This window comes from Chelonoidis abingdonii, chromosome 5 (genome assembly GCF_003597395.2).
Source record: "Chelonoidis abingdonii isolate Lonesome George chromosome 5, CheloAbing_2.0, whole genome shotgun sequence".
Classification (NCBI taxonomy): Eukaryota; Metazoa; Chordata; order Testudines; family Testudinidae; genus Chelonoidis; species Chelonoidis abingdonii.
This window is the reverse complement of record NC_133773.1, coordinates 147,846,647-147,873,867: the sequence shown is the minus strand read 5'-3', so window position 1 is coordinate 147,873,867 and position 27,221 is coordinate 147,846,647. Positions and strand designations below refer to the sequence as shown.

The window sequence follows — 27,221 nt, the reverse complement described above, 5'->3', positions numbered from 1 at the left end:
TTTTTTTTTTTTTTTTTTAAGTGAAAGAGATATTCATGTAATCACCTGACTTCAGGAGTTGATGAAATAGATCATCTCTCACCGACTCACAATCAAATCACAAGAACTTGCAACAGTGCCATTTTGCAAAGCAAGGTTACATCAGCACTTAATGATAGCGATCCCTGCACCACACCCTGCCATGGTGTCACATGGCCCTCTTTGGGCTCCCTGCACTGCATGGGGGCAGGGGTTCTAGATGGACCACTAGAGGGGCTTTCCCTAGCTACTGTATTCTGCTAAACAGCAGCTGGGTGTGATATCTCTGGCAGTTGGAGGTAGCTACTGCATTAGATCTGTGCCTTCTGTTTCAGATTACAGTTTTGACTAGTCAGCCAGGCAAAGACATGGTGAAACAACTGGAAACAGGGTTAAGAGAGATAGACCTGGTGAGTCTGCGGAAACTGCAGATCATAGAGATCTCACAAGGAGACTTGCTGGAGTCAGCGGATGTGGAGTGGCACATACATGCTGAGGAAGAAGTCAGCAGTGATGGTAAGTGTAGAGAGGGAGTACAATGTGGTTATGCATTTGGAGAGCAATACAATCACCAGATGTCCTTTTAATGTGAGAGTGGCTGCTCCTCAGTAGCATATAACAAACCTCACAGGTGGGATGTTGCTGAACCAACAGAGACTTTTAAGGAAGGGCAGGCAAGTTTTGTACCACTGCATTCCCCAGGGAGCTCCACAGAGGGTGGGCAGCTTTAATTCATGGCCTGGGTTCTCTTGGAGACTCATCTTCAAAGCTTGATCAGAGGATGTGCTGAATTAGTGCATTTCTTGGGTGCTGTCATCCATACTACCTCTCCAACTGCCCTCCCATTTTCTGGGCAACACTAACTGGCTCCTGGTCTCTCGGCAAAGGGGGTTGTGTGTGACTTGCACTAGTCCCAGATTTTCTGCCAACCGGGGCACATAACACAACTTGCTGGGTGGAACCAAAGGAGTTACTAGAGCCTCAGGGGCTAAATGTTATTTTGGCTGGCTGCAGTACTGCTAAAGCACACTTCCTCCTAATCTCTAGGGGCATTCTCAGCAATGGAAATTGAAGCAACAACAATAAGAAATTGCAGAACCAGAAATCCCTATTCATTCCTGTTTGTAGCTTCCTGCTTTCATAATGAATGGGTACAAGCAACTCTCTAACCAAGCAATTCAAAGAGTTATATTCAGCTAGAGAAATCCTGCACCACTGCTGAACTTGGTGACAAAAGCTTATGAAATGGAAGGCCAAATTAATTGCACTCTCTCATTTAGGTATTTGGTCTGACAAACTCTTTCATATCTCCAGTTAGCAGCTGATGTTTCAGTTAAATTCGCCTTCCCAAGGCCTGAGGAAATTACTGGATTTATGTGAGCAGCATTTGTCAATAGTAAAGGTTTGTACTCTGCCTGCTCTCACAAACCTGGGCTGCAGCACAGCATATACTGAACACATTTTGCCACAGGCAACAATCTGTGCCCTTGACTGCACTCATTCAGCCCCACCTCACTATGCCAGTGTTGACCAAATCACATACTGCTCATCCCAGAGCTGCTAAATTATACAACCAAGCACTTAGAAAGCCAAGCTCACTGTTTACCATCCCCTCTTCTCCCAGGGTTCTCAAAAGTTGTCTGTCCTAAAGTGATCTTCCCTTTCAATGGGGTAGCTATTCAAGGGTCTGCACTGTTTGAAAAAGGAGGCCTTAGGGAGAATGCTCATCGTGATGGTAATACACCCTGAGCAGATAAAAAACACCCCAGCTCCCCCTACTAACCATTACCAGTAGAGCTGGGAATGAAGAATAAAGAGGAGGATAAAGGTCCCACAATTCGGGGTATCATTACACTGAAATATTTAATATAGCCAGGAGTTGGAAGAACCATAAACTGAGTTGAAATAAATGAATTTTAGAAGGGCTTGAGCCATACAGTTCCAAACTGATGTGTTCACTGAAAGTGTCTACTACCTGTACAGAGGGGAAGCTTCTGCGTGGCTGAAGAATACAGAGTTCAGTCAGCGAGGGAGCAACGTTAGCAGGTGGCTCTTGATAGGAGAAACCGGGACTGCTGAACAAAGGAGTGGATTAACGTTCTTGATAAAAGTAAAAGCAGCAGAGAATCCTGTGGCACCTTATAGACTAACAGACGTTTTGGAGCGTGAGCTTTCGTGGGTGAATACCCACTTCGTCAGACGCAGGTAGTGGAAATTTCCAGGGGCAGGTATATATATGCTAGCAAGCAAGCTCGAGATAACGAGGTTAGTTCATCGGGAGGGTGCAGGCCCTGATTTCTAGCCAGTCGCGGTGTGAAAACCAGGGAGGAAACTGGTTCTGTAATTGGCAATTCCATTCACAGTCTTTGGTTTGAGTCCAGAGCTGATAGATTGTTCAAATTTGCAATGAACTGAAGCTCAGCAGTTTCTCTTTGAAGTCTGGTCCTTGAGTTTTTTGCTTGCAGGATAGCCACCTTAAGGTCTTGGCTTATAGTGTGGCCAGGGAGTTGAAGTGCTCTCCTACAGGTTTTTTGGTTTTAAATTTTTGGGCCATTCCTGATATCTGATTGTGTCCATTATCCTTTTCCGGTAGTGACTGTCCATTTTGGCACGATGTACATAGAGAGGGGCATGCTGGATATGATGGCGATATATTACATTTTTGTGGACGTGCCGGTGAATGAACCAGTGATGGTATGGCTGATCTCGTTAGGTCTATGATGAGAGTTGGTCGCTGGTGCTAGATATGTGGGCCGAGGCATCGAGGTTTGTGCATGGATTGGTCCTGAGCTAAGTTACTATGGTCCGTGTGCAGTTGCTGGTAGAGATACGTTTCAGGTTGGCGTGTTGTCTGTGAGGCTAGAGATTGGCCTGCCCCCAAATCCGTGAAGTCTGGGATCATGTCCAGGATGGTTGTTAGATTCCTGATGATTGCGTTGGAGGGGTTTTAGCTGGGCTGTCAGTGGATGGCCAGTGCGGAGTTCCTGTTGGTTCTTTCTTGGTTCTGTCTCTGCCAGTAGAGGCTTCTGGGTACACTTCTGGCTCTTATGTTGATCTGTTTCCTAATATTCCTCAGTGCGGTATTGTATTTGAGAATGCTTGGTGAGATTTTGTTAGGTGTGGTCTCTGTCTGAGGGTTAGAGCAGATGCGGGTCTGTACCTCAGTGCTGGCTGTAGCCAATGATCGATGATTCCCGGAGATGGTGAAGGCTGGAGGCATTTGAAGGTAGGCGTGCGGTCCGGTATTTTATATAGAGTTGGTGTTAACGTGTGACCATCACTTATTTGCACCGTGGTTGTCTAGAAAGTGGGAATTCCTGTGTAGATTGGTCCAGGCTGAGGTTGATGGATGGGTGGAAGTTGTTGAAATCATGGTGGAATTTTTCTAGGGTCTTCCTTCCGTGGGTCCAGATGATGAAGATGTCTCATGTAGCGTAGGTAGAGACAGGGCATGAGTAGACGAGAGCCTGTAGGAAGCGTTGTTCAGGTCACGCCCATAAAAATATTGGCGTTATTGTGGGGCCATGCGCGTAACGTTGCCCATAGCAGTGCACTGATTCTGTGAGGTATATATTGTCATCAATTGAAATAGTTGTTGTGTGAGTATAAGGCACAGCGCTCAGGCAGCCAGTTGTGTGTGTCTCATCAGGGCTACTGTTCCTAACAGCTTGTATTCCATCTGTGTTGTGGGATGTTTGTGTAGAAGGCCTTACATCCATGCGTGAGCGTAGGATGGGTTTTCTGGGACGGTGACCATGCGTTGTAGTTTCCTCAGGAATCAGTGGTGTCACGGAGTAGCCTGGAGTGCTGTGGGCGTAGGGTGCTGGTTAGAGAGGTCTTAATATCCAGACAGTCCCTTCAGTGAGAAGTGCCAATGCCCGATTGATGGGGCGTCAGGATTCCGGGTTGTGGATCTGGGTAGTAGAGATAAGCCCTGTCGGGGCTCTAAGGGTATGCTGATTTGTTTCTGTGTAGTGATAGGGAGTGTTCCTGAGTAGATGGTGTTCTCAGTTTTCGTGATTCCTCAGTGGATCTGAGGGAAGTGGGCCTGTAGAATTTTGGTTTGGAGAGTTGTTTGGCGGCCTCCTTCTGGTAGTCAGACCTGTTCATGATACAACAGCACCTCCTTTTATCAGCCTCTTGATGATAATGTCAGGGTGGTTTCTGAGGCTGTGGATGGCATGCGTTCTGCACGACTTAGGTTATGAGGCAAGCGGTGTGTTTTTCCACGATTTTTGCCTGTGGCACGTCGGCGGAACATTCAACTGTATAGGTCCCAGACTTCATTTTGGCCCTCAGGAGGAGTCCAGTGGAGTTCTTCTTTCTTGTGCTGTTGGTGGGTGGGTACCTTGTGTATCGTGCACTGTCAGTGTTGTCCTGGAAGTATTCTTTGAGTCCATACGGCCGAAAGTAGCTTCAGATCGCACACAGAAACTGTATCTGTTGGTGGGGGTGCAGGGCAGAAAGAGAGCCCTGAGACTAGGACAGACTTTTCTTCTGGGCTGGCGTGTAGTTGGATAGATTGACATATTGCTGGGTGGGTTAGGGGTACCACAGGTTGTCGGCCCATGTGTCAGGTAGGAGTTTAGACAGCTTACAGTCCTTTTTCTTTGTAGAGTGTGAAGTGAGTGCTTGTAGATCTCCTGTCTTATTTTAGTGAAGTCCGGTTTTTGGGAAGTTTGGTATTAATGAAGGTCTCCAGGCTTGGAGAGCTCTTTTTGATGGTTTTCTGTTTCTGTATAGGAGCTGATCAGGTGGTTCCTCAGTTTCTTTGATCGTGTATGGCCTAATGCTTCCTGTTAGTCTGTGTAGTATGTAGATAGCAGTGGATTTTTACCTTTCGTCCATTTTGGTCTGATGTCCATCCATTTGCATTGAAAGGAAGCAATTGATATCTTTGTCTGTATTTGTGCAAGTTTCTTCTGAGTGATGGATTTCCACTCCATCACGACTAATTGCAGTGCCTTGCTGGTGTCAAGTTCGAGGGTAGCCGTGTTAGTCTGGATCTGTAAAAGCAGCAGAGAATCCTGTGGCACTCTATAGACTACAGAGTTGTGGAGCGTGAGCTTTCGTGAAATACCACTTCGTTTCAGACAGGTAGTTGGAAAATTTCCAGGGGCAGTATCTATATGCTAGTTCGGAACAGGATAAATGGACAACAATCACTATCAGGAATGGCAAATATACAAAAAAACCTGTAGAGAGAGCACTTCACCTCCCTGGCCACACTCTAGCAGAAACTTAAGGTGGCTCTCCTGCAGCAAAACTTCGGACCAGACTTCAAAGAGAAACTGCTGAGCTTCAGTTCATTTGCAAATTTGCACTATCAGCTCTGGACTCAACAAAGACTGTGAATGGGCTTTGCATTTACAGAACAGTTTTCTCCATCCCTTGGTTTCACACTCTACTGCATAGTAGAACAGGGCCTTCACCCTCCCTGAGACTAACCTCGTTATCTTCTAGCTTGTTGCTAGCATAATATATCCCTGGCCCCTTGGAAATTTCCACTACCTGCGTCTGACGAAGTGGGTATTCACCCACGAAAGCTCACGCTCCAAAACGTCTGTTAGTCTATAAGGTGCCACAGGATTCTCTGCTGCTTTTACAGATCCAGACTAACACGGCTACCCCTCTGATACTTGATAAAAGTGTATGCTTGAGCCCTGTTGTATTAATGTAGCTGGAATAAAGGGCCCAAAGAGTCAAAAGTGTTAATATGACCCTGTCACTCTCCAACATTAAAAAGCGTTAAACAAGGTTTGGGAGTTGGAATAGAGACTTTGGTGTGACATCCTGTCCCTTTAAATGTTTGAGGACTCTTCCTCCCCAGTGAAGCCTCACCTTCAGGTTAGTTTCAATAAAGCATGCCCAGCGAATGCCTCTTCCCACCCCACTCTGCCCCAGCCCACCTCTTCCTGCCCTTGTTCCACCCTCTCCCCCAGCACCTCCTGCCTGCCGCTGAACAGCTGATCCGCAATGGGTGGCGGGGGGAGTGGGGAGGAGCTGATTGTGGGGCTGTGGTGGGTGCTCCAGCCCCAAGCATCCATGGAGTCAGCACCTATGTCTCAGGCTGGGCAGAGCTGGGTCATCTACCTTGTCTGATTGTGCTGGTGCCATTTGGTACACTTGACCTCAGGATTAAATCAGTGCAACAGCTTCAAACAGGAGACTGAGGGAGTCCTCACATCAGACTATCCCATAGCCCCGTGATTTGAGCACTCCCCTGAAATGTGACAAATCCCTGTTCAAATCCCTTCTCCACCTCAGGTGCCATAGGCACCTAACGCAGGAGAGGGCTCACACCTGAGAATTCCTAGCATAGATAGGCACCTAAGTCAAGGCTGCAGGGAGCCACCTATCTCCATGAGTGGAGTAGTGCTTAACACCCCCGTCTCTGGTCACCATCTCCCTGCCTAGCCTACTGGCTTCTGTGAATTGCACTCTAGGGTGCCTCTCTCTCTCTCCCCATGTGTTGGATAGGAGCCTCAGCACCAAACTCAAGCTTTGTGAATCACAGTATTTTTCTAGGTGCCTAAAAACTAAGCACTGTTTTGGTCTGTGTCAACATCTAACTCTGTTTGTGCATCCAGGCCCATGTGCTTCACAAATATTCAAGAATTTAGCTTCACAATACCCCTGTGAGATTAGGTCGTCGTCGTCATCTTCTCCTTCCCCTTTTCCCAGCTGACTGGGATCGGGTGGGGTGCCATATCAGTCTTAGGCGGTGGCATTATCCCCATTTTACAGCTGGGGAATGGAGCCACACATTTAAAGTCAAAATTATCAAAGGAGTCTGCTAATTCTGGGTGCCAAACTGAGAACCGAGGCCTGATTGTTCATTGTATTTTGCATTTAATTACACTTCATATGTTCAAAACACAGCTCAAATTGAATTCCATTGCAGTTGTGAGTGCTCAGCCCTTCTAAAAACCTGGCCCCTTGTATCTCACACTGTGGAGCCAGAAAATGAGAAAACACAGTTAGTGGCCATCTGAGCGTTCTGGCTTAAGTGACTTGCCCAACATTACATAGGAACTCTGGGGCAGAGGCAGGGATAGAATCCAGTTTTCCAGGATGGCATTCAGTTGCCTTAACCCTGAGACTATCATGTCTCATACCATCCCCTGCCTCATTCTCTATGCATATACCAACTTCTGCAACAAATGAGACAAGGACATCAGCTTCATTCACTTCGTAACCTCTGATTTTTCCATCTGAGCTTCAAACCAAGGTTTCAGCCTATTACAAGCTTCTGTTTTCAAGATTCTGGATTACCTCCTCCAGCTCAACTTTTAAGGCCTTCCCATTGGCTCTCTCAGGGTCCATTTAGTTGCCATATCAGCATCTGATTCAAACTCATACAGTGTTCTCTCATTCCACTGTTTCATAATTTCTAAGAGTATGTCTACACTGCAGCGGGGAAATGTCATTCCCAGCATGGGTAGACAACTTCTCACTAGTGCGCAAAAACAGCACAGGCAGTAGTTCAGGCTAGCCTACGGTGACCAGATAGCAAGTGTGAAAAATCGAGACAAGGGGTAATAGGAACCCATATAAAAAAAAGCCCCAAACATCAGGACCATCCCTACAAAATCGGGACATCTGGTCACCCTAGGCTAGCCACCTGAGCCTGGACCCAGAAGGTTGGCCAGGCTTTGACTCGGGCAGGTAGCCTGAGACTCTGCCCATGCTTTAATGTCCATGCTGCTATTTTCAGGGTGCTAGCTTGAGCGAGACTAGCAGGAGTCTGTCTACTTGCACTGGGAATCTCACCTCTCAGCTGCAATGTAGACATACCCTAGAAAGACTGGTTCGTGCCTATCCCCTCCATTCAGGAGTTTTCCCTGTCTTGGGACCTTAATGTAGCTCTTGTGGAACCTTTACTGAGCATTACCAAACCATTTGCTAATGGGCCTGGAGTAAATAGTTATGTCCCAGAAAGGTGCTTCATTCATCTGTGCATTTTTCATAGAAATAGCCAATGTAGAAGCTAGAGAGCTAATAAATTCTTCATGAGTGTGGAGAACCATCATCTCTCTCTGTGTGAGTCAGGGAAATGCAATATAAATTTATGCTTTACAGATAGATGAACAGGAAATGGCTCTGTGCAGGTAATTGTTCTTCAAGAATGTAATTAGCAGCATTTCACTACAGTTACCACACTGAGGTATGGCCAGCTGGCCCATTTCTTTCTAGTAAGATACAATGTTGAGTTTCCTTTCACTAAGCCCATATGTTTTGCCAACACGATTACAGTACATAGGCAGCCGCATTGCTACTAGAGAAGAGAAAGGCAATTCGTGTTTATTGAGAGAGGAGTGACAACATCCCCCAATTGCACACATGCAGCGTCACGCGTGCCATTTATCAGAGAGAAGCTCATGCATTCCCCAGTGCTTTGTCTGCTGAAGAGCTAAGGTTGTCTCTAGTCTATATTTCAGAGCGCATGATATGTTAGCCAATGCTCCAAACACTAATCATTCCTCCAGCATAAAATGGTGCATTCACCAGCTCTGAATTATTCAGAGAGGAGAGAATACAACTGGCAGCATGGTGGCCATGAAGCTGACTCACCCAGCAATGCTGTGCATACAGGGTACTCTCCAGCGAGGAGCCCAGATACTTCCCTGGCCCTTTCCTTCTTAGCATGCCTTAGGAAGGAGTTCACACACACTCTGGCACTAATTTCCATCAAGGAGGAGTCCTCATGCTTGCCATTAACCTGTGTGCTCAGCATTCCTTGGAGAGAAGCTGCAGTATTCACCAGTGCTATGCTTCTTGGGGAGGAGCTGTCATTCCTGCAGCACTGTGTGCAGGGTACTCCTCAGAAAGGAACTCACACAGTCAACAGTGCTCTACTCCTCAAGGCACAGCTCATGTGTTTTCACCAAGATTACATGCTCAGTATCCTTCCGATGCAAAATGAAGCACTTGCTGGGGCCAGGTGCCTGGAGTCTCTTTGTGGAGGGAACGATGTATTTCCCACCATCTCAGGCAGGGCTATGAGAGGAGCATCATCAGCTCTTTACCCTTCAACATAAAAATGGCCATACTGGGTCAGACCAATGGTCCATCTAGCCCAGAATCCTGTCCTCCAACAGCGGCCAGTGCCAGGTGCCCCAGAGGGAATGAACAGAACAGGTAATCATCAAGTGATCCATCCCCTGTCACTCATTCCCAGCTTCTGGCAAACAGAGGCTCGGGATACCTGATATCCAGGTTTCCTAAAGGAGCAGCTGGCCTGTTGGGCATGCTTGTGACACTGCTCACTTATCCTTCAATTCCACCCCTTAATCGTGAGCTCTTCAGAGCAGAGACCTACCCCCTATGCCTGTCTTACCCACAGGTAAAAGAACTTCATTAAAATGTTCCCAAACTGGGTCTCTTTTACGGCCTGCTGCCATTATAGGTTTTCCCTTCTAGTAAGATAATGGTATGGTAGATCTCAAATCAATGAAGGCTACCCTCAAAGACCTCAAGACTTCTGGAATATGCTGCTCAAACAGAACAGGAGTACTTGTGGCACCTTAGAGACTAACACATTTATTTGAGCATAAGTTTTTGTGGGCTACAGCCCACTTCATCAGAGGTATAGAATGAAACATATAGTAAAAAGATATATATACATACTTTGATAGACCCAGGCCAGTTGGGAACAGCAGAGTAGTCCTGTTGGTATCCAGGAAGTGGGCGCACAAAGCCCGACCACTACTGAAGGACCTCCCCACCAGCCTAAGGGGGAGGATCCACAGGTCTGTGATACCAAATAAATACGTGGGACAACCAATGAGAAAACCAGGATCAGGAGTGAGGTCATAGGGCTAAATGAAGGGAACCTGACGGCGCCCACTGCTCCTCAAAGGCGTCAAGGGAGGAACAGCAGAGTAGTAGAAGGGAGATATACTGGCCACTGGATAAGCAGTTTTCTGTTCCCTGAGTGACCAGATCAGGGGCTGCCCCAGGCTAATGAGAACACCTGACTCCAATTAACCTGCTAAGAGTCAAGTGAGGCTGTTAAGCACCTGACTCTGATTAAGGCCCCTCTGATGCTATAAAAGGGCTCACTCCAGTCAGGCCAAAGAGAGCCAGAGGAGAGGAAGTGTGTGCAAGGAACTGGGAGCAAGAAGTGTGCAAGAAGCTGAGAGTGAGTAGGCATCCTGCTGGAGGACTGAGAAGAACAAGCATTATCAGATATCAGGAGGAAAGTCCGGTGGTGAGGACAAAGAAGGTGTTGGGAGGAGGCCATGGGGAAGTAGCACAGGGAGTTGAAGCTGCCGCGCAACTGTATCAGGAGACACTCTAGACAGCTGCAGTCCACAGGGCCCTGGGCTGGAACCTAGAGTAGAGGGTGGGCCTGGGTTCCCCCCAAACCTCCCCACTCCTGATCAGACACAGGAGGAATTGACCTGGACTGTGGCTTCTACTAGAGGGGAAGGTCTCTGGGCTGTTTCCCCACCCACAGGGTGAATCTTTGAGGCAAGCAAACTGCCAGAAAGTGCAGGACCACCAAGCAGTGGTAAGCTGGAGCTGGTTCCCACCGGTTTGCAGGAACTGGTTGTTAAATTTAGAAGCCCTTATAGAACCCGTTGTTCCAGGACAACCGGTTCTAAAAGAGCTTTTAAATTTAACAAGGGCTCAGGCAGCTGTCCACCCAGCCCCCGGCTTCAGCTCATGTCCCCCTCCTCCCATGAATGCTCTGCCCTCCTTTTCCTCCCAGTTCCCTGCTTCCCGTGAATAAGATGTTCACAGGAAGCCTGAAACAAGCAGCAGGCAGGTAAGCTGGGACGGGGTGTGTGTGTGAGGAGGGCTCCAGGGAGGAATGGCATGACCCAGTCTGGCTTCGGCCGAGCGCCCCAGCTCGGTCCTGGCCAAGCACCCCACAGCTCCGGCCCGGCCCAAGCCCAAGCCCAAGCCCAAGCCCAAGCCCAAGCCCCGCGTGCGCGTGTCCAGCCTGAGCGGCTCCGGCGCCCAGGCCCGCGGTGCCGGTCCTCAGCCGAAGGCGGCTCCGGACCCAGCCCGGGTGCCAGATCACACGCGCGCTGGCTCCGCCCAGGCCCCGCGGTGCGGTCCCAGTGCGCAGTGTCTCTGGCCCGGCCTGGGGAGTCGGGGCCCGCAGCGCCGTCCTGGCCGAGTAAACCGGCCACAGCCAAGCCCGGCTTGGCCCCGTGCCGCCAGTCCCGGACCCGGTCCAGACGGCTCCAGGCAGTGTGGTCAAGGATTGTTGTAGGTGTTGGTCCTGTCTGAGGGGTTTAGAGCAGATGCAAAATCGTCCACAAGCATTCTCAAAAACTACAATAACACCGTCACGAGGAATAAGGCCAACAGATTAACAGAGCCAGATGTGTACCCAGAAGCCTCCATACGCAAACAAACCCAAGAAAGAAAACCAACCGAGACTCCATTGGCCATCACAAAGCCCCTCCGCGTAAAACCTCTCAACGCAATATCAGGGATCTACAACCATCCTGGACCAAGATCCACACTTCAAGGCCTTGGTGGCAGTCAATCCGCGCCCACAGACAACCTGCACCTGCAAACGTATTCTCACCAGCAACTGCACACTGCACCATAGTAATCTAGCCTCAGAACATTCCATGCAACAACATTTCGCAATGCCAAACTCTTTCATAATATCTAACCCAGCGACACCATTACGGACCTAACTCAGATCAGCCACACCATCACTGGTCATTCAATGCAACATCCACCAGTGTAATATACGCCATCATAATGCCAGCAATGCCCCTCTGCTATGTAACATCGGCCAAACTGGACAGTCACTACGGAAAAGGATAAATGGACACAAATCAGATTATTAGAGAAGGGCAATTACAAAACCTGTAGAGTAACACTTCAAACCTCACTGGCCACACTATAGCAGAACTTAAGGTGGCCATCCTGCAGCAAAAAAAACAAGTTACATGGACAAGCTTCAAAGTGAGAAACTGCTTGAGACTTCAGTTCAATCTGCAAGATTTGACATCATCACTCAGGACTGAACAAAAACTGTGAATGGCTTGCCAACTTACAGAAGCAGTTTCTCCTCTCTTGGTTTTACACCTCAGCTTGGCTAGACAGGGCCTCATCCTCCCCTGATGCAACTAACCTCGTACTCTAGCTTGCTTGCTAGCATATTATTATACTTGCCCCTGGAAATTTCCACTACCTGCATCGACGAATGTATCACTCTACGAAAGCTTCATGCTCCAAACGTCTGTTAGTCTTAAATGATCGCCACAGTGATTCTTCTGCTTGCTTTTACTAGGGAAGCTGTCGACTGATTTTATACAAATAGGAGGAACTCGTTGAGTAATAGTAGAAGGAAGCTTGTGGTGAAAGTGATATGTAATCATAGAGTTTGCAATTCTATCGTAGAAAAAAAAAAAAAAAAAAAAAAAAACACAAAAACCGTAGAAGGAGTACAGCAAAATAGAAACCATGGATTTCAGGAAGGCGGGATTTGGTAAAGCTCAGAGAGCTGATAGTAAAGTCCCATGGAATCAAGACTGAGGAAAACACGAGGGAGAGTTTGGCCAGTTTTCAAAGTGCCACATATTAAGGGGGCCCAAAAGCAAGCTATTCGATGGGAGAAAGATAGAAAATGTGGCAAAAGGACCACACTTGGCTCTACACGAGATCTTGCCATGACTACAAAATAAAAAGGATATATAAAAAATGGAAACTAGGTCGATTACAAAGGATGAATATGAGGCAAATAACACAGGAATGCAGGGCAAGATTAGAAGGGCAAAGGCCACAAATAGCTCAAACTATATTTGGAAATAAAGGGAAACAAGACGACTTTTATTAAATCATTAGAAGCAGAGGAACAGGAGACAGGTAGGCCCACGCTCATGAGGATTGGTAGGAACCAGTAACAGCGAACTTGGAAAATGGCAGAGATGCTTAATGACTTCTTTGTTTTGTCTTGCACTGAAGCTGAAGGAATGTCTAATATAGTGAATGCTTATAGGAAGGGGGTAGGTTTAGAAGATAAAATAAAAAAAGAGCAAGTTAAAAACAAGAAGCAATGGGCTTAAACTGCAGCAAGGGAGATTTAGGTTGGACATTAGGAAAAAGTTCTTAACTGTCAGGGTAGTTAAACACTGGAATAAATTGCCTAGGGAGGTTGTAGAATCTCTATCTCTGGAGATATTTGAGAGTAGGTTAGACAAATGTCTATCAGGGATGGTCTAGAGAGTATTTAGTCCTGCCATGAGAGCAGGGGACTGGACTCAATGACCTCTTGAGGTCCCTTCGAGTCCTAGAGTCTATGAATCTGCAGACTTCTTTCCCCTTGTCCAGATCTATTCCGCCCCCAATAACCTTCTATTCATTGAACTTTTTGAAACTTTGCACTTTTAGAGAGAGGTAAGGGATTGACTCCGTGTACACAAATTGGCAGAGGGACAATAGGGTTAAGGTCTGTTATTTCTCACTTCTATATTTATTTTAAAACATTTTTGCTGTTAACAAGCATGTTATCTCTGGAGAGAGAAATCCATACAGTTTAAGAAGTGCAAAACTAAGCATCTCTGATGGTGTCTTCTAGACTGAGCACTGAGTCCCATTGGGTAGAAAGAAAGATTAACCTAAATAATATATTCAGAAGCCCCTGGAACGCCATAAAATTGGGTCCCTAATCCATGAACTATTGGAACTCATTTACAAAACTTTCTTAAACATTACATGAATATATTGTCTCATATTATAGAATTAGAATTTATAATTCCTATTCCATGTTGAGATATCTTTGAGCTATAATGTCTCAATTAAAAATATCTTTAGATAAGTTTTGTCCTCAAAAAGCATTTTATCAAAAAAATCTCATTTTTTAATTTTTTTATTTTTTTTTAAATCATTGATTTTTATCCACCCTGCCATGGTGAGCCAGGGCAGTGAGAGCAGCCTTGTGTTGTGCCACCAGAGAAATCCTTGGTGTCTGACTTTGCTGGAGTTGAGTCAAGTAGCTCCCTGGATAGTGCTCCGCGCTGGAAGCAAGTATATCTCAGGCTCTGCCATACATGCTGCTGCAGTTCCTGTAGATTTTCCATGCTGATGAGTAGAATGTGTACAGTATTTAGTCTAACCATTTAGTTTGAGGCACAATTGAAGAACTGTCTCTCGGAGTTCAGAATTCTGCGCATTTCTCTATTGAATCCAAGTATCAGATTATCCCTTCTTATAAAGAGGGCAGATTGAGACTGCATGCATGCTAACTGTCTAACGGTGATTTCAACCAAGCAGTTATGGGACAAATACTGCCTGGCTTGAAACTACCATTGATGGGCAGTATAGGAGGACTGAGACCAGTATTAGTCAGGAAGACCTAACTTCTAATTTCAGCTCTGTCATTGACTCTGTAAAACCCTTTGCAACTTTCTGCCTCAGTTTCCCCATCTGTAAAACGGGGCAATGATACCTACTCTCCTTAGGAGTTGTGAGGCTGAGCCAGGGTCTACTTTAAAACTCCCACTTCTATCCCATGAACTTACTACCTGCATGTGTTTTTACCTTTGCCCTGAACACTGTTTTTTTGCCATGTAAAATATCCCAGGCTGGTGTGGTGAAGGCCCTTGTAACCAGAAGCGTAGAGGCATACATGTGCATAAGCAGCATGGCCTAAGGGAGCACTCCTTGTGTTCAGCCATTCACTCCTCTTGCTGCAGCTATTGGGCTTCCCTGCAAGAAAGAGAAGCTGGTACTGAAGCCATTGTGGCAAGTGAAGAGGAGTGGGTTGAGTGCAAGTGGGGCATGTGAAGAGGTGCTGGGCAGGGTAACCCTTCTGAGCAGGAGCCACTGCTCATTCGTGAGGAAAAGAGGGGTGAGTGGAGCCCCACTCTAGGAGTGCAAGGCTGTTGTCTCCTGAAGCTCCCCAGTGGGGATGCTAAAATGGCCAAGATGTGCTCAGATATTCTGGTTTAAAGCTGATGGTGAGCTGCATCACTTGGGGTACAGAGAACCAGTAAACTAAAATAAGTGGGCCACTTTCGCTCCTCAGTTACACCCCGTAGCCCCCACTCCTCAGCAAGCCTCTCTGTCTAATGGGGAGAATGTCCCCTCCCCAGGAGACCAGGAGGCTAAACAAACAGATGGCTTGAGAGGATTGAGAACCTTTGATGGAAGGTGCCATTTAAGTACAAACAAACCAGGAGTAAGGAAAGTATATAAGCCATTGAGACACCAACACACCTGCTCAGAGTGGCCACAGATGGCTCATATGGTTCTGAGGCCTCTTCCCAACTGGGAGAGCCTTGGGGACGGTCCTAGTTTAATTTCGACAAACATCTGTCTGGGGCGGTGTAGGTATACTTGGTCCTGCCTCAGCGCAGGGGGATGGTTCCTTCCAGCCCTAAATTTCTATGATTCTCTCCTTTTACAGACAGCGCGATCCTGGGGATGGACATTGACCTTCAGACCATAGAAAATGATGTTGTCAGCTTGGAGACTTTCTTTAAAACCTGGCTTCATGATCATAGCACAGACAGAGAGCAGCTCCATCTCCTCCTTCCTCCAGGAGGCTTCCGCCACTTCACTGCCCCCAGGACAAGTCTAAGTATTTCATCTTCTCTCCCTCTCAGCTGTGGCCCGCTGACTCTCACTGGCCCACAGATCATGCAGGCCTGGGGCACAATCACCATTCAGCAAAGTGACAGAGTCAAACATTCTATTGTTGGCTGCAGCTAATACCATAGTTGAGGCTGAAAAAGGCAATTGATTTAGAAGGCACCTGAAAATGAGGCAATCATCAGGCATCTCCATTGGGACTGAAGCGTCTCAGGTCTGATTCTCAGTTACACCAGACTCTTACATTCTAGCACCATAGAGGTACCTTGACATGAATGTGCATTTACACTACCTCAGCAGCCCAAAATGTCCCTTATAACAGTGTAAAGGAGCCTCAGTGTAGCAGAGAATCAGACATCCTCATGAGGAAATATTTTAGAAAATGTGACCCAAGTTGGTTCCACTGGTTTTTAAAAAAGTAAGAACGGCCAGACTGGGTCAGACCAATGGTCCATCTAGCCCAGGACCCTGTCTTCTGACAATGGGCAATACCAGACCTTCAAGGAGAGTGTACAGAACAGGGCACTTGGAAGGATGCACCCGTCTTCCCTTCCTGGCTTCTGGCAGTCAGAGGTTTAGGGTCACCCTGAGCACGGTGCTGCATCTCTGACCATCCTGACTAGTAGCCACTGATGAACCTCTCCTCTATGAATTTATCTAGTTCTTTTTTTGAACCCAGCTATACTTTTGGCCTTCACAACATCATAGAATCATAGGACTGGAAGGCACCACGAGAGGTCATCTATTCCAGTCCCATGAACTCATGGCAGGACTAGGTATTACCTAGACTATTCCATGGCAACAAGTTCCTCAGGTTGACCATGCATTGTGTGAAGAAGTACTTCCTTTTGTTTGTGTTAAACTTGCTGCTTATTAATTTTATCAGGTGACCCCTAGTTCTTGTATTGTGGAGAAGGGTAAATAACCCTTCACCATTCACTTTTTCCACGCCTTTCATGATTTTATAGATGATTTATGTTTGACAGTGATAGAAATAACACTTCCTGTGCTGATATATTATGCTTAGTGGGGGCCACAGCACCACGTAGCTAGGGGTCCTCTTATAAAATGGTTCAATCTGTTCATGTAGTACTGAAGTAATTGTCAGATGGTTGAAATTTGGAGCTACCAGAAGTTATGTATTAGTGGGAGTACAAAGTCAAGTCAGTAAGGAAAACGCTATTTTCCTTACTGGTTTCACTTCAGTCTCTCAATGCCGTCCACAACACCATGGGCAGCCCTCCCCTTAATATCCACCACCCACCCTCAAGAGGTTCTTCTTCGACTGATTGTTCACGTCGATTCCAATTAGGTGTGCTCACGCCACGTGCATAGTTGTCGGAAACTTCTTCCCTTAGTTGCTCCCTGGAGCGGCCCCCTCATGGCGCTCAATATATGACCCTGCCAACCCGACCCCCTTTCAGTTCCTTCTTAACGTCTGTGGTGGTGTTGGAACTGCATTAGCTTGCTTGCCTTCAAGTCTTCCCTTAGCCATTCTTAGTTCTTTAAAATTTTCTTTATTTTCTTGTTTTAGTTATTGTTAGTAGTACAGATGGTGAGTGGATCATTTCCCCTCACCTCGGGCTCCAGGGCATGCCTCAGGCCCAAGGATTTAAATCTTGTGATCTATACAAGAAACCTATGCCCATCAGTGACCCTCACAACTCGTGCTTGAGGTATCTAGGGGAGGTGCACCAGTCCAAGCGCTGCAAGGCTTTCAGGCCTAGAACTGGGAAGGAACATGACTTCTGTCTGAAACAACTACTAATGGGAGTTGCACTCTGTCCTGGAGCACCCAGCCGCCAAGCCCTGGGCCCAAGCTCAGTGCGGAGCACCCTGGCGTCGGTCCGCGAACCAGTACCGAGAAAGAACTCTGGTGCTAGAGACCTTCAGTACCAAAGATCCCCGGCACTGCAGCACCCGTGCGGCGCCCTAGCAGCGGTCGATATCCCTGGTGCCCCAGCACCGCAGCACCATGCAGCGCCTCAGCACCGGTGGACATCCCCCGTTCCCCTTAAGCGCCATAAGAAGGCCGACAGAGGGCGCTCTCCTCAGAGAGCAAGACCATCTGGGGAGATGCCCCAGGGGAGGGACTTAACTTCCAAACAGCAAGACCCCATGCTGTCGACTCTGGCGATCCAGTCGGCACCATTAAGTCTGGCATCCAGTGACTCTCCAGCGGAGCTCGACTTGGTGCAGGAGTTGGAAGCCACCTCCATCCCATATACTTTCGAGGCAAACCAGCAATGCTGAGGCCATCTTTCTCTCCAGATCGGCACCATTCATGGTCTACTTCACACCTGGCATCAGTCCCCGTACATGACAGTAAGATTCAGGGAGCACATCGCTCAGGATCTCTGACACCGGGGAATCAGCACAAGTCACAATTGCCCTTCATCAGCTGGCACTGTGATACGGCACTGGAACATAGAAGTGGCTCCCCAGCACCGGTCTAAGTCACGGGAAAGCTGGCACTGTTCATCTACCTAGTTGTCGTGGCACCGATCTCCGACTTCCTCCTCTCGGCACCAATCGCCAGTGCAGGGATCCTCAGAACCGCTGTGGTCGTCGCCCTCAGATTCTGAGGACGGCTCCTGCTACTCACAGCATAGTAGGCCCAGGTCAGACAAGCACGGGAGACATGCTCCTTCATCCTGGCAATCTCAATGGCCACCTGCTGCACAATGGCCCTTCTGGACCCCCGGGGCTTACCATCAGGCCCAGGGCACCCCTTCCAGGGTTTCTAAATCGGTTGCACCGGGGCATCACCAGGCACAGTCACTGGTGGACAGAACCATCCCTCCTAGCACAGAGGTGGTTCTATCCAGACCACCCCTGCATACTACAGAGAACACATCAGAACCGGCACCAGATCCGTCCACATCCAAGGTCCCGTCAAACCACACTGAACCACTTGGCACATGGTGGGCCATGATGACCGTGTACCTCCACTGGCCTCTTCATCTTCGCCTGATGAAGCGGTGGCCAGAGTGTCAACTTCAGGTCCTCCGCCCGTCAATCACAGGGCCCACCAGGACCTACTCTGCCGCATTGCCTGTAATATGGGCCTACAGGTGGAGGAAGTCATTGAGCCAGAGAACCCGGTAGTGGACATTCTTACGTCGGAAGGCCCTTCCACAGTGGTGTTGCCAATAATTAAGACTATTGGCAACAATTATAGTACTTTGTGGCAGACTCCAGCCTCCATTCCACTGACCGCCAGAGATATGGAAAGAAAATACTTTGTTCCCTCTTAGAGTTATGAATTTTTGTTCTCCCACCCACACCCTTGCTCCCTTGTGGTCTCTACAGTGAATGAGAAGCAGCAGCAGGGACAACAAGCACCAGCTCCTAAGGCCAAAAAGGCCAAATGGATAGACTTCTTTGACAAAAAAATTTATGCCGCAGGGTCTCTACGGCTGAGGATAGCTAACCAGCAAGCTATCCTCAGCAGGTATCATTTTAACTTGTGGGACTCCATGTCAAAATAAGGAGTTACTGCCCACTGAGTCAAAGGCTGAGTTCTCAGCTCTGGTTGAGGAGGGGAAGGCAGTTGCCAGGACATCCCTGCAGGCCTCACTTGACTCGGCTAACTCTGCGGCATATACCATCACCTCGGGGATGGTCACGAGGAGAACAGCTTGGCTCCAAAGCATCCGGGCTTCCCCCAAAGTTCAGCAGACCCTGCAGGATCTTCCCTCTGATGGAGGGGGCTGTTTTCGGATCAGATAGATTCAAGGCTTCACAGCCTTAAGAATTCCAGGGCAATGATGAAATCTCTGGGGATGCACACACCTGGTACCCAGAGAAAGCCTCAGCCTGTGCAACAGCAGAGGCAATACCAACCCCACCTTAGGCAGGATACTTACTGCCAGAGGGGCAGGAATTCCAGGCATTGGCCTTCCAACCCTCCCTCAGACCAAGGGCAGAGCCCGACCAAGCCATCGTTGGGACGCAAGCAAGGGTTTTGAAGGGACACCAGAGGACGGTGTACCAGCCATGATTACAGATCCTTCCCCCCATTTTTTGAACTGTCTATCCCACTTCTACCATGCATGGTCCCATATAACATCAGACTGCTGGGCTCTTCGCACAGTAAAAGTGAGATATTCTCTCCAATTCTACTCCTCCCCACCCTCCCATCCCCCTTCCCTGTCCCTCTTCAGGGACCCCTCTCACGAACAACTCCTTATCCAGGAGGTGCAGGTGCTCCTTGCCACAGGAGCAGTGGAGGAGTTTCCTCAGGAGCTAAGGGGCAAGGGATTCTATTCCTGTTATTTCCTAATTCCCAAGGCAAAGGGGGGGGTCTCAGAACCATCTTAGACCTGCGAGGACTCAGTGAGTTCATGGTAAAGTTCAAGTTCCATATGGTCTCCCTGAGCACAATTATCCCTTCCCTGGATCTGGGGGACTAGTACACTGCCCTCGACATGAAAGGTGCATACTTCCACATAGCGATCTGGCCACCCCACAGACGCTTCCTGAGGTTCATTGTCAACCGCATACATCATCAGTCCATGGTGCTCCCATTCAGGTTATCGACAGCCCCCCAGGTCTTCACCAAGTGTATGTCAGTCGTCGCAGACTTTCTCTGAAAGAGACAGATGCAAGCGTACTCCTGCTTAGACGATTGGCTTCTGTGAGGGTGCTCCAGGGAGCAGGTGGAGTCCCACGTCCAGTTAGTCAGAGAGACCTTCCAGAGCCTGGCTCCCTTCCTCAATGTAGACAAATCGATGCCGTCACCCACCCAGTGACTAGAATTCACTGGGGCTGTACTGGACTCGGTTCAGGCAAGAGCCATCCTACCACAACCCAGATTCCAAACACTGTCACATGTCATCCAGATGCTCAGACAATACCCCACCACCATCACGAGGACATGCCCACCTCTTGGGACACAAGGCAGCATGCACCTACGTGGTGAGGCATGCCAGGATGAGGCTCAGACTATTCCAGGCGTGGCTCGCTACGGCTTATCACCTGGGTCGGAACAGTCTAGACTCTGTAGTAACAGTACCGTCACGAGTCCTAGACACCCTAGGATGTTGGTTGGACCCTTGCATGGTCTGCGAAGGAGTCCCCCATTCATCACCCCTCAAGCATCCATCACCTTAGTAATGGATGTGTCAGACCTCGGTTGGGGGGCACACCTAGGACACTTATAGACTCAGGGCATGTGGTCGCAGTCTGAAATCCTGCTCCACATCAATATAAAGGAGCTCAGAGCGGTAAGACTAGCCTGCCAGACCTTCCATACAATATTGCAAGGTCACTGTGTGGCGGTGCTGACTGACAAGACCACTGCCATGTTTTACATAAACAAGCAGGGAGGAGTCCGCCCTGCCCCTCTCTGTCAGGAGGCTCTTCACCTGTGGGAGTTTTGTGTAGCCAACTCCATTCATCTGGAGCATCCTATCTCCTGGGAGCATACAATGAGCTTGCAGACCACCTCAGCAGGTCGTTCTGCAGTCACAAGTGGTCTATCCAGATGGACATCATCCACTCCATCTTCTACAGGTGGGGGTTTCCCCAGGTAGACCTATTTGCCACCAGGAGCAACAGGAAGTGTCCAACGTTTTGCTTCTTCCAAACACACAGCCTGGGATCAATCTCAGATGCATTCATGATGCACTGTGGGACAATACTACTGTATGCCTTCCCTCCAATACCACTCATCCACACAGTTCTCCTCAAGATCCGCAGGGACAAGGCAGAGGTAATTCTGCTCACTCCGGCATGGCCACACCAACATTGGTACCCCACACTTCCGGAGCTGTCAGTCAGCACCCCCATTGTGCTGCCCCCCCTTTCCAATCTGATTACACAGGACCACAGCCACCTGCTTCACCCAGACCTCCAGTCCTTGCACCTCATGGCCTGGAAGCTTCATGGTTAAATGAAGGGTGCTCCAGTGCATGGAATTGGTGAGGGAGGTGCTCCTTGGTAGTAGGGCCACCTACCTGGCCAAATGGAAATGGTTTTCGTGCTGGTGCTCAATCGAGTATCTCCACTCCAGGCATCTATACCATTCATCCTGGACTACCTCCTACACCTGAAGCAGCAAGGCCTGGCTGGATTGTCTATCAAGGTGCACCTTGATGCCATTTCAGCATTCTGCTCCAGAGGGTGGGGGCATTCAATCTTCACCAATCCTATGACAGGCCCTTTCCTTAAGGGCCTGGAACACTTATACCCTCAGTCTTGCCCACCGGTACTGACGTGGGACCTCAGTCTGGTCCTAGCTAGGCTTATGGGAGCCCCATTCAAGCTGCTCTCTACATGTTCTCTTCTGTATCTCTCGTGGAAGGTAGCCTTTCTGGTTGCCATCACATCGGCCAGGAGGGTATCTGAGCTAAAAGCATTAACCTCTGACCCTCCCTACACAGTCTTCCACAAGGATAAGGTACAACTCGGGCCACACCCAGTTTTTCTCCCCAAGGTGATATCCCAATTCCACCACAGCCAGGACGTTTTTCTACCCCAAGCCAAATGCTAATGCACAGGAGCAGAGATTCCACTCATTAGATGTGCGGAGGGCATTAGCGTTCTACATTGAGCGCACAAAGCCTTTCAGGAAGTCAAATCAGCTGTCTGTAGTGGTGGGTGACTGGATGAAGGGACTTCCGGTCTCCTCACAGCACATCTCTTCCTGGATTACAGACTATATCTGTACCTGCTATGACTTTGCCAAGGTTCCAGCCCCAGCTATAACAGCCAGCTCGACAAGGGCTCAGGCCTCTTCCACCGTTTTCCTGGCCCAGGTGCCCATCCATGAGATCTGCAGAGCAGCTGCCTGGTCCTCGGTGCATACCTTTGCCACCCACTATGCCATCACACAGCATGCTAGAGATGATGCAGCTCTCGGTAGAGCAGTGCTCCAGTCACTTATTCCTTAACTCCGAAGCCACCCCTGTGGGAGAGCTTGGGAATCACCTGATTGGAATCTATGTGAACAATCACTTGAAGAAAAGATAGTTACTCGCCTTCTGATAACTGTTGTTCTTCAAGATGTGTTGTTCATGTCCATTCCAAACCCACCCTCCTTCCCCTCTGTTGGAGTAGACGGCAAGAAGGAACCGAAGGGGGGTCGGGTTGGCAGGGTCATATATTGAGTGTCATGAGGATGCCACTCCAGAGGGCTCCAAAGCCGACCCAAAGGGAGCTGCTAAGGGAAGAAGTTTCTGACAACCATGCATGCGGTGCATACACACCTAATTGGAATGGACGTGAACAACACCTCTCAAAGAACAACAGTTACAAGAAGGTGAGTAACTGTGTGTGTGATCATTAGAAGACTGGAAATCTGAATTCTTCCTAAATGCAGCAGAACTAGGTGCTTTCCCCCAGGTAGTTATTAACTATAGGGTCACACCTGCATTGCCACTGGAATCTCTGAGCAGGTGGCCCTACCTCTCCTCCCGTCAATGCCTGTGTGATACAGGGCCATTTTTTAAATTCACAGCATACTATTGCCATAGCAGCAGGAGCACACTTCTACCTTCCACAGGCATTGCAAAGACAGCTCTTATCTGACCAGGTCCAAACCAGAGACAAAGTATATGGCACGCTCTCTTGCGCATTTCCTTTAGAATGGATGTTTCAGAAGTTTATTTTTGTCCTTTCATTTAGGAGGGCACTGACCTCCAAAGCTGTATTTACAGGCAGGAGCTGGCACTTATTCTGATTGTTTGTGAAAAATGGATTTTGCTCCTTTGCTCATTTTGAATCTCACACTTAATACACTGCCTTGTTGGAGCTAAGGCCTGGTCTACACTAGAAAATTAGGTCATCTTAACTATGTCGAAACCAAACTAATCCCAGTGTAGACAGTGCTAGATAGACGCAAGAATTGTAGCTATCACCTCTTGGCGGCACAGCTGTGCCACCGTAGCTTTTCAAGTGTCACCAAGCCCTAAGAAGGGAACTAAAGCCAAGAGTTTCCTCACCTCTGCATAGTGTGAGGTTAGTTGCATCCCCAGAAGAGAAAAGATGCTACCTACAGCCATTAGATAAGCAAGATCCCTTTGGACACGGCGCAGATGTCACCCTAGTGATGGGATTTCACAGAGATTAAGTAGCTATCACTCTTCAGAGCTGAAGGGGGAAACAACAAACAGAAGACTCTTAAGGGAAAGAGTGGGCTGAGACCCCATTATGAAGCTAGGACACTGCCTCAGCTTCACTTTCCTACAGCTGTTCAGAGGATTTCCTTTCTTTTTAGCTAGAGCTTCCCCTGTCCTATCACCAACAACCATTTTATTAATATCTCAAGCAGGACAAGGTCTTGCTCTTTGTTTCCCCCTTCTATGTGAATGACTTATGAAGAGAGACTGACTAGAGAGGTGACACTGCTTTGTGGTCTGCTCCTGGGATGAGGAGCCAAGTGCTCCTGAGTTCTAATCTGAGCTCTGCAGCTGGCACACTGTGCCTTTTATTGAGCTGACTTAGCAGTCCATCCATTTTCAGGAAATCATTTCTGCACATGCCTAAAAATGTCTTCTCTGTTTAAAATGGGGGTAATTATTTTTACCTATCTTGTGAGGGAGCAGGGATCATTCATTAGCTAGACAGTGTTGTCCTTGTGTCCCATACTTCGGTTTCATTGTTCCCTCTGTAGTTGCCTGTCAGTAAACAATATTATGTTATTAGTTGTTATATTTCCAGTCATCTTTGCCAAATCTCTTTGTAGCATGCGTGAAATGTGATATTCAGGAGAGACTGCTTAGCCCAGCTCTGCTTCCTGGGGCAGCTGATGTCACAGTAAGAACAGATGATGTCAACACACCATACCAGATGGCAGCCTCTCCAGCTACAACACTGTATAAACTCAGAGTCATAAAGTACGTAATGCACAAGCCCTTTCTGCAAGAGGTGCAGAGTTTGTTTAAACAACGAGGAGTCCTTGTTTTTGCTGATACAGACTTAACACGGCTACCACTCTGAAATCTGTCACCATGCAAGAGTTTGTTTAGTTTCTCACCTTTATGCACACCACAGCATGTCAGCTATTGGGGAATTAATGTTACACTGAAACCTCATTAGCGTGTCACTCGGCAGGAGTATGATGAGTAGAGTTCTGAAAGCAAGAAACAGGTCCTGAGATTACCAGACTGTATCTCTGCATATCTATCTGGGAACACCATCCTACTAGCTGCCTTCTGCTGACTATCACATCTGCTCAGTGCTGAAGCAAGGTCACAGAGCAGTGATCGTCCATCCTTCAGCAACCTGCTGACAGACACTGTTAATGAGAAACCCCACAGATTAAAAACAACGAGGACCTGTGGCACTTTAGAGACTAACACATTTATTTGGGCACACAAGCTTATGCCCAAATAAATGTGTTAGTCTCTAAGGTGCCACAAGTACTCCTCGTTGTTTTTGCTGATACAGACTAAGATGGCTACCACTCTGAAACCTCCCACAGATTAAGTGAATGGAACAATCCTCACCCTGGAATGCAAGATGCAACCAGCCGCACAGCATGACACCATGCACAGCAGTATCAGGATGCTTCTGCACTGTCACTGGGTGGTGTTGTAAAAACCAAAGTGTTCATTGCACCACAAGACATGCCAGGTAGCACATAGCCCAGCTTCCAGAACAACAGAAATCCCAAGCACAGCCACAATCCAGCAGTAGTTAAAGCCCAGAGAGATGAGGCTGTCCAAGACCCTACCTGCACTTCCCACAGATCCTGCCTCCCAGTGCCACACTCAGGCATGCCCCCTCACCTCCTTCTCCCTGCTGTCTTCCCTATCCTTGCCCAAGTGAGGGGTTTGTATTTTAAAGTCATCAGACTCCTCCCATCTCCTAGCAGGCTTTGCCATGAAGGGAGACAGCCAGGCCCTCCCTTCCCCCACTCTGACAGGAGCCTCACATGGCTCGCTCCTACTGTGCTCCATGCCCTGAATCCAGCCTTCAGGTAAGAGGCAATACTGCCCGAGATCTACTCCCATTCCCTGACACCTGGTGGTACTTTGTGGTACTGAGGAAAGGGGAGGTCTGGGTTCTACATCATAAATAGGGAGTAGGAGTGTAGATTACTATTGAGCTCTGATTTGTTCTTCAGAGGCCTTTTCCTCACTTCCCAGTGACAGCTTGTCCTGTCGCACATGGCATGGGAAAACTGAACCTCAGGAGACAAGCAGGGAGACAAAAACCCACAGAAGGAAAGAGATGCAAGAAACAACAGGAGGATGGACTGTTTGTACAAAGCAGTGTTGCCAGGTGGCCCATCTCTGACTTCTCCCTCCCTCTCCAGAGTTCAACTCACGCTGTTCATTTACCTGCATTGAAAAGATGGAGTCACGTTATGAGCAATCTTGTCACACACTCTTAGGTTACGGACTGAGCAGGCTGAAGCCAAATGCTTTTTCAGAGCCAGAGCTCCCCCTAGTGACTGGAGCTTAGCAAATGACGATGCCGTGACATCATTCTGCAAAGAGAAAATTAGCAGTTAGCATAGGAGGACACCAGACAAGCAGATACTTGAGGCAGTTATTCCACCACCAGGTACAACAGCAGGAAAAATACTTTGTCAGGCTTGCCAGGGCGGAATCACGGCCCCCAGCCCCTGTTGCAAATGAGTTAGTAGCTGGTCCCACATACAGTTTGGTCCTGTACAGTCCAGTGCCTGTGTGACATGGTGATGGGAAAGCTACAAATATCTGAATAAGGCAGTGCTATTTTTCTCAGGCCTCCAAGTCAAACTTACACTTCTCCTTCCCATCAGGCAGTTGTTCCAGTAATAATAATTAATAATGATAGTAATAGAGACAGGTTCTTTTCTGTGGCTTGTGCATAGAAGGGATTTTATTTAATTAATGAACAGCTTTGTATGCAATGATTTTACAATCCCTCCCAGTCACCTTTGTATAAATTTGTGATTATACCAAAGATTCATTAAAAAATACTTAGAACATGTATACAACTGTACATGTTCAAAGCACTTACACATATTGACTAAACAACCCTTTCCAACCGCCCACGAGGCTACAGAGGGAACACTTCAGACACCACTAAAAAGCAGCAACCTCTGGGGTGAGATACAGCAGCTGTTTAACAGCACACAACATCAGAGTTTAGGATGGAAAGTGAAGGAGAATCATGATCCAGCTGAAATTGTTTAGGAAAGAATGTCATTGCCTGAGCTGGGATGTGACTGAGACACATGAGTGATTAGTATTTATAGCTCATACAAAAGAGGGCACTATCAGTCACATAGTGTGAGGTACTTGATTCTGTGCTGACCAGATAGAATAGCAAACCCTGCCTTCGTGCAGCAGCTCAGCTTTACTCTGAGCTCTCCCAGCAAAGTAGTGAGCAGACCCAGCAGGATGGCAGGATCACGGCAGATGGTGGTATGGCTGCTGGTACCAAGGGCTGGGGGTTGAAGTCCCCCATCCACCCCCAGCAGTGTGTATTTAGAGCACTGGGTATGGGTTGGGTCCCCTCCAGGAAGGTGAGTGTTTAAATCACTGGCACTGGGTGTGGGTTGGATACCCCCACCTCCAGTGAATGTTTAGGCCATTGGCACCAGGTATGGGTTGGATTCTCCCCACACACACACACACACCAGTGTGTCTTTAGGGCACTGGCACCAGGCGTGGGTGGGATCCCAGACCCTGCACCAC

At 48.1% G+C, this 27,221-nt stretch overlaps 1 protein-coding gene and 1 long non-coding RNA gene across 2 annotated transcripts in view; one reads left to right on the top strand and one right to left on the bottom strand.

The window, feature by feature from the left end:
• Positions 1-27,221, top strand: part of M1AP (meiosis 1 associated protein) — a 71,511-nt gene that overhangs the window by 25,684 nt on the left and 18,606 nt on the right. Inside the window, exons 3-5 of the mRNA XM_032781896.1 lie at positions 354-534; positions 15,401-15,574; positions 24,275-24,425. Of these exons, the coding sequence (XP_032637787.1) occupies positions 354-534; positions 15,401-15,574; positions 24,275-24,425 (506 nt within the window). The remainder of the gene's footprint in view (positions 1-353; positions 535-15,400; positions 15,575-24,274; positions 24,426-27,221) is intronic.
• LOC142046911 (uncharacterized) overlaps positions 1-27,221 on the bottom strand; it is an 80,464-nt gene that overhangs the window by 35,937 nt on the left and 17,306 nt on the right. The window contains exon 2 of the long non-coding RNA XR_012656020.1: positions 24,116-24,206. This is a non-coding gene — a long non-coding RNA (uncharacterized LOC142046911). The remainder of the gene's footprint in view (positions 1-24,115; positions 24,207-27,221) is intronic.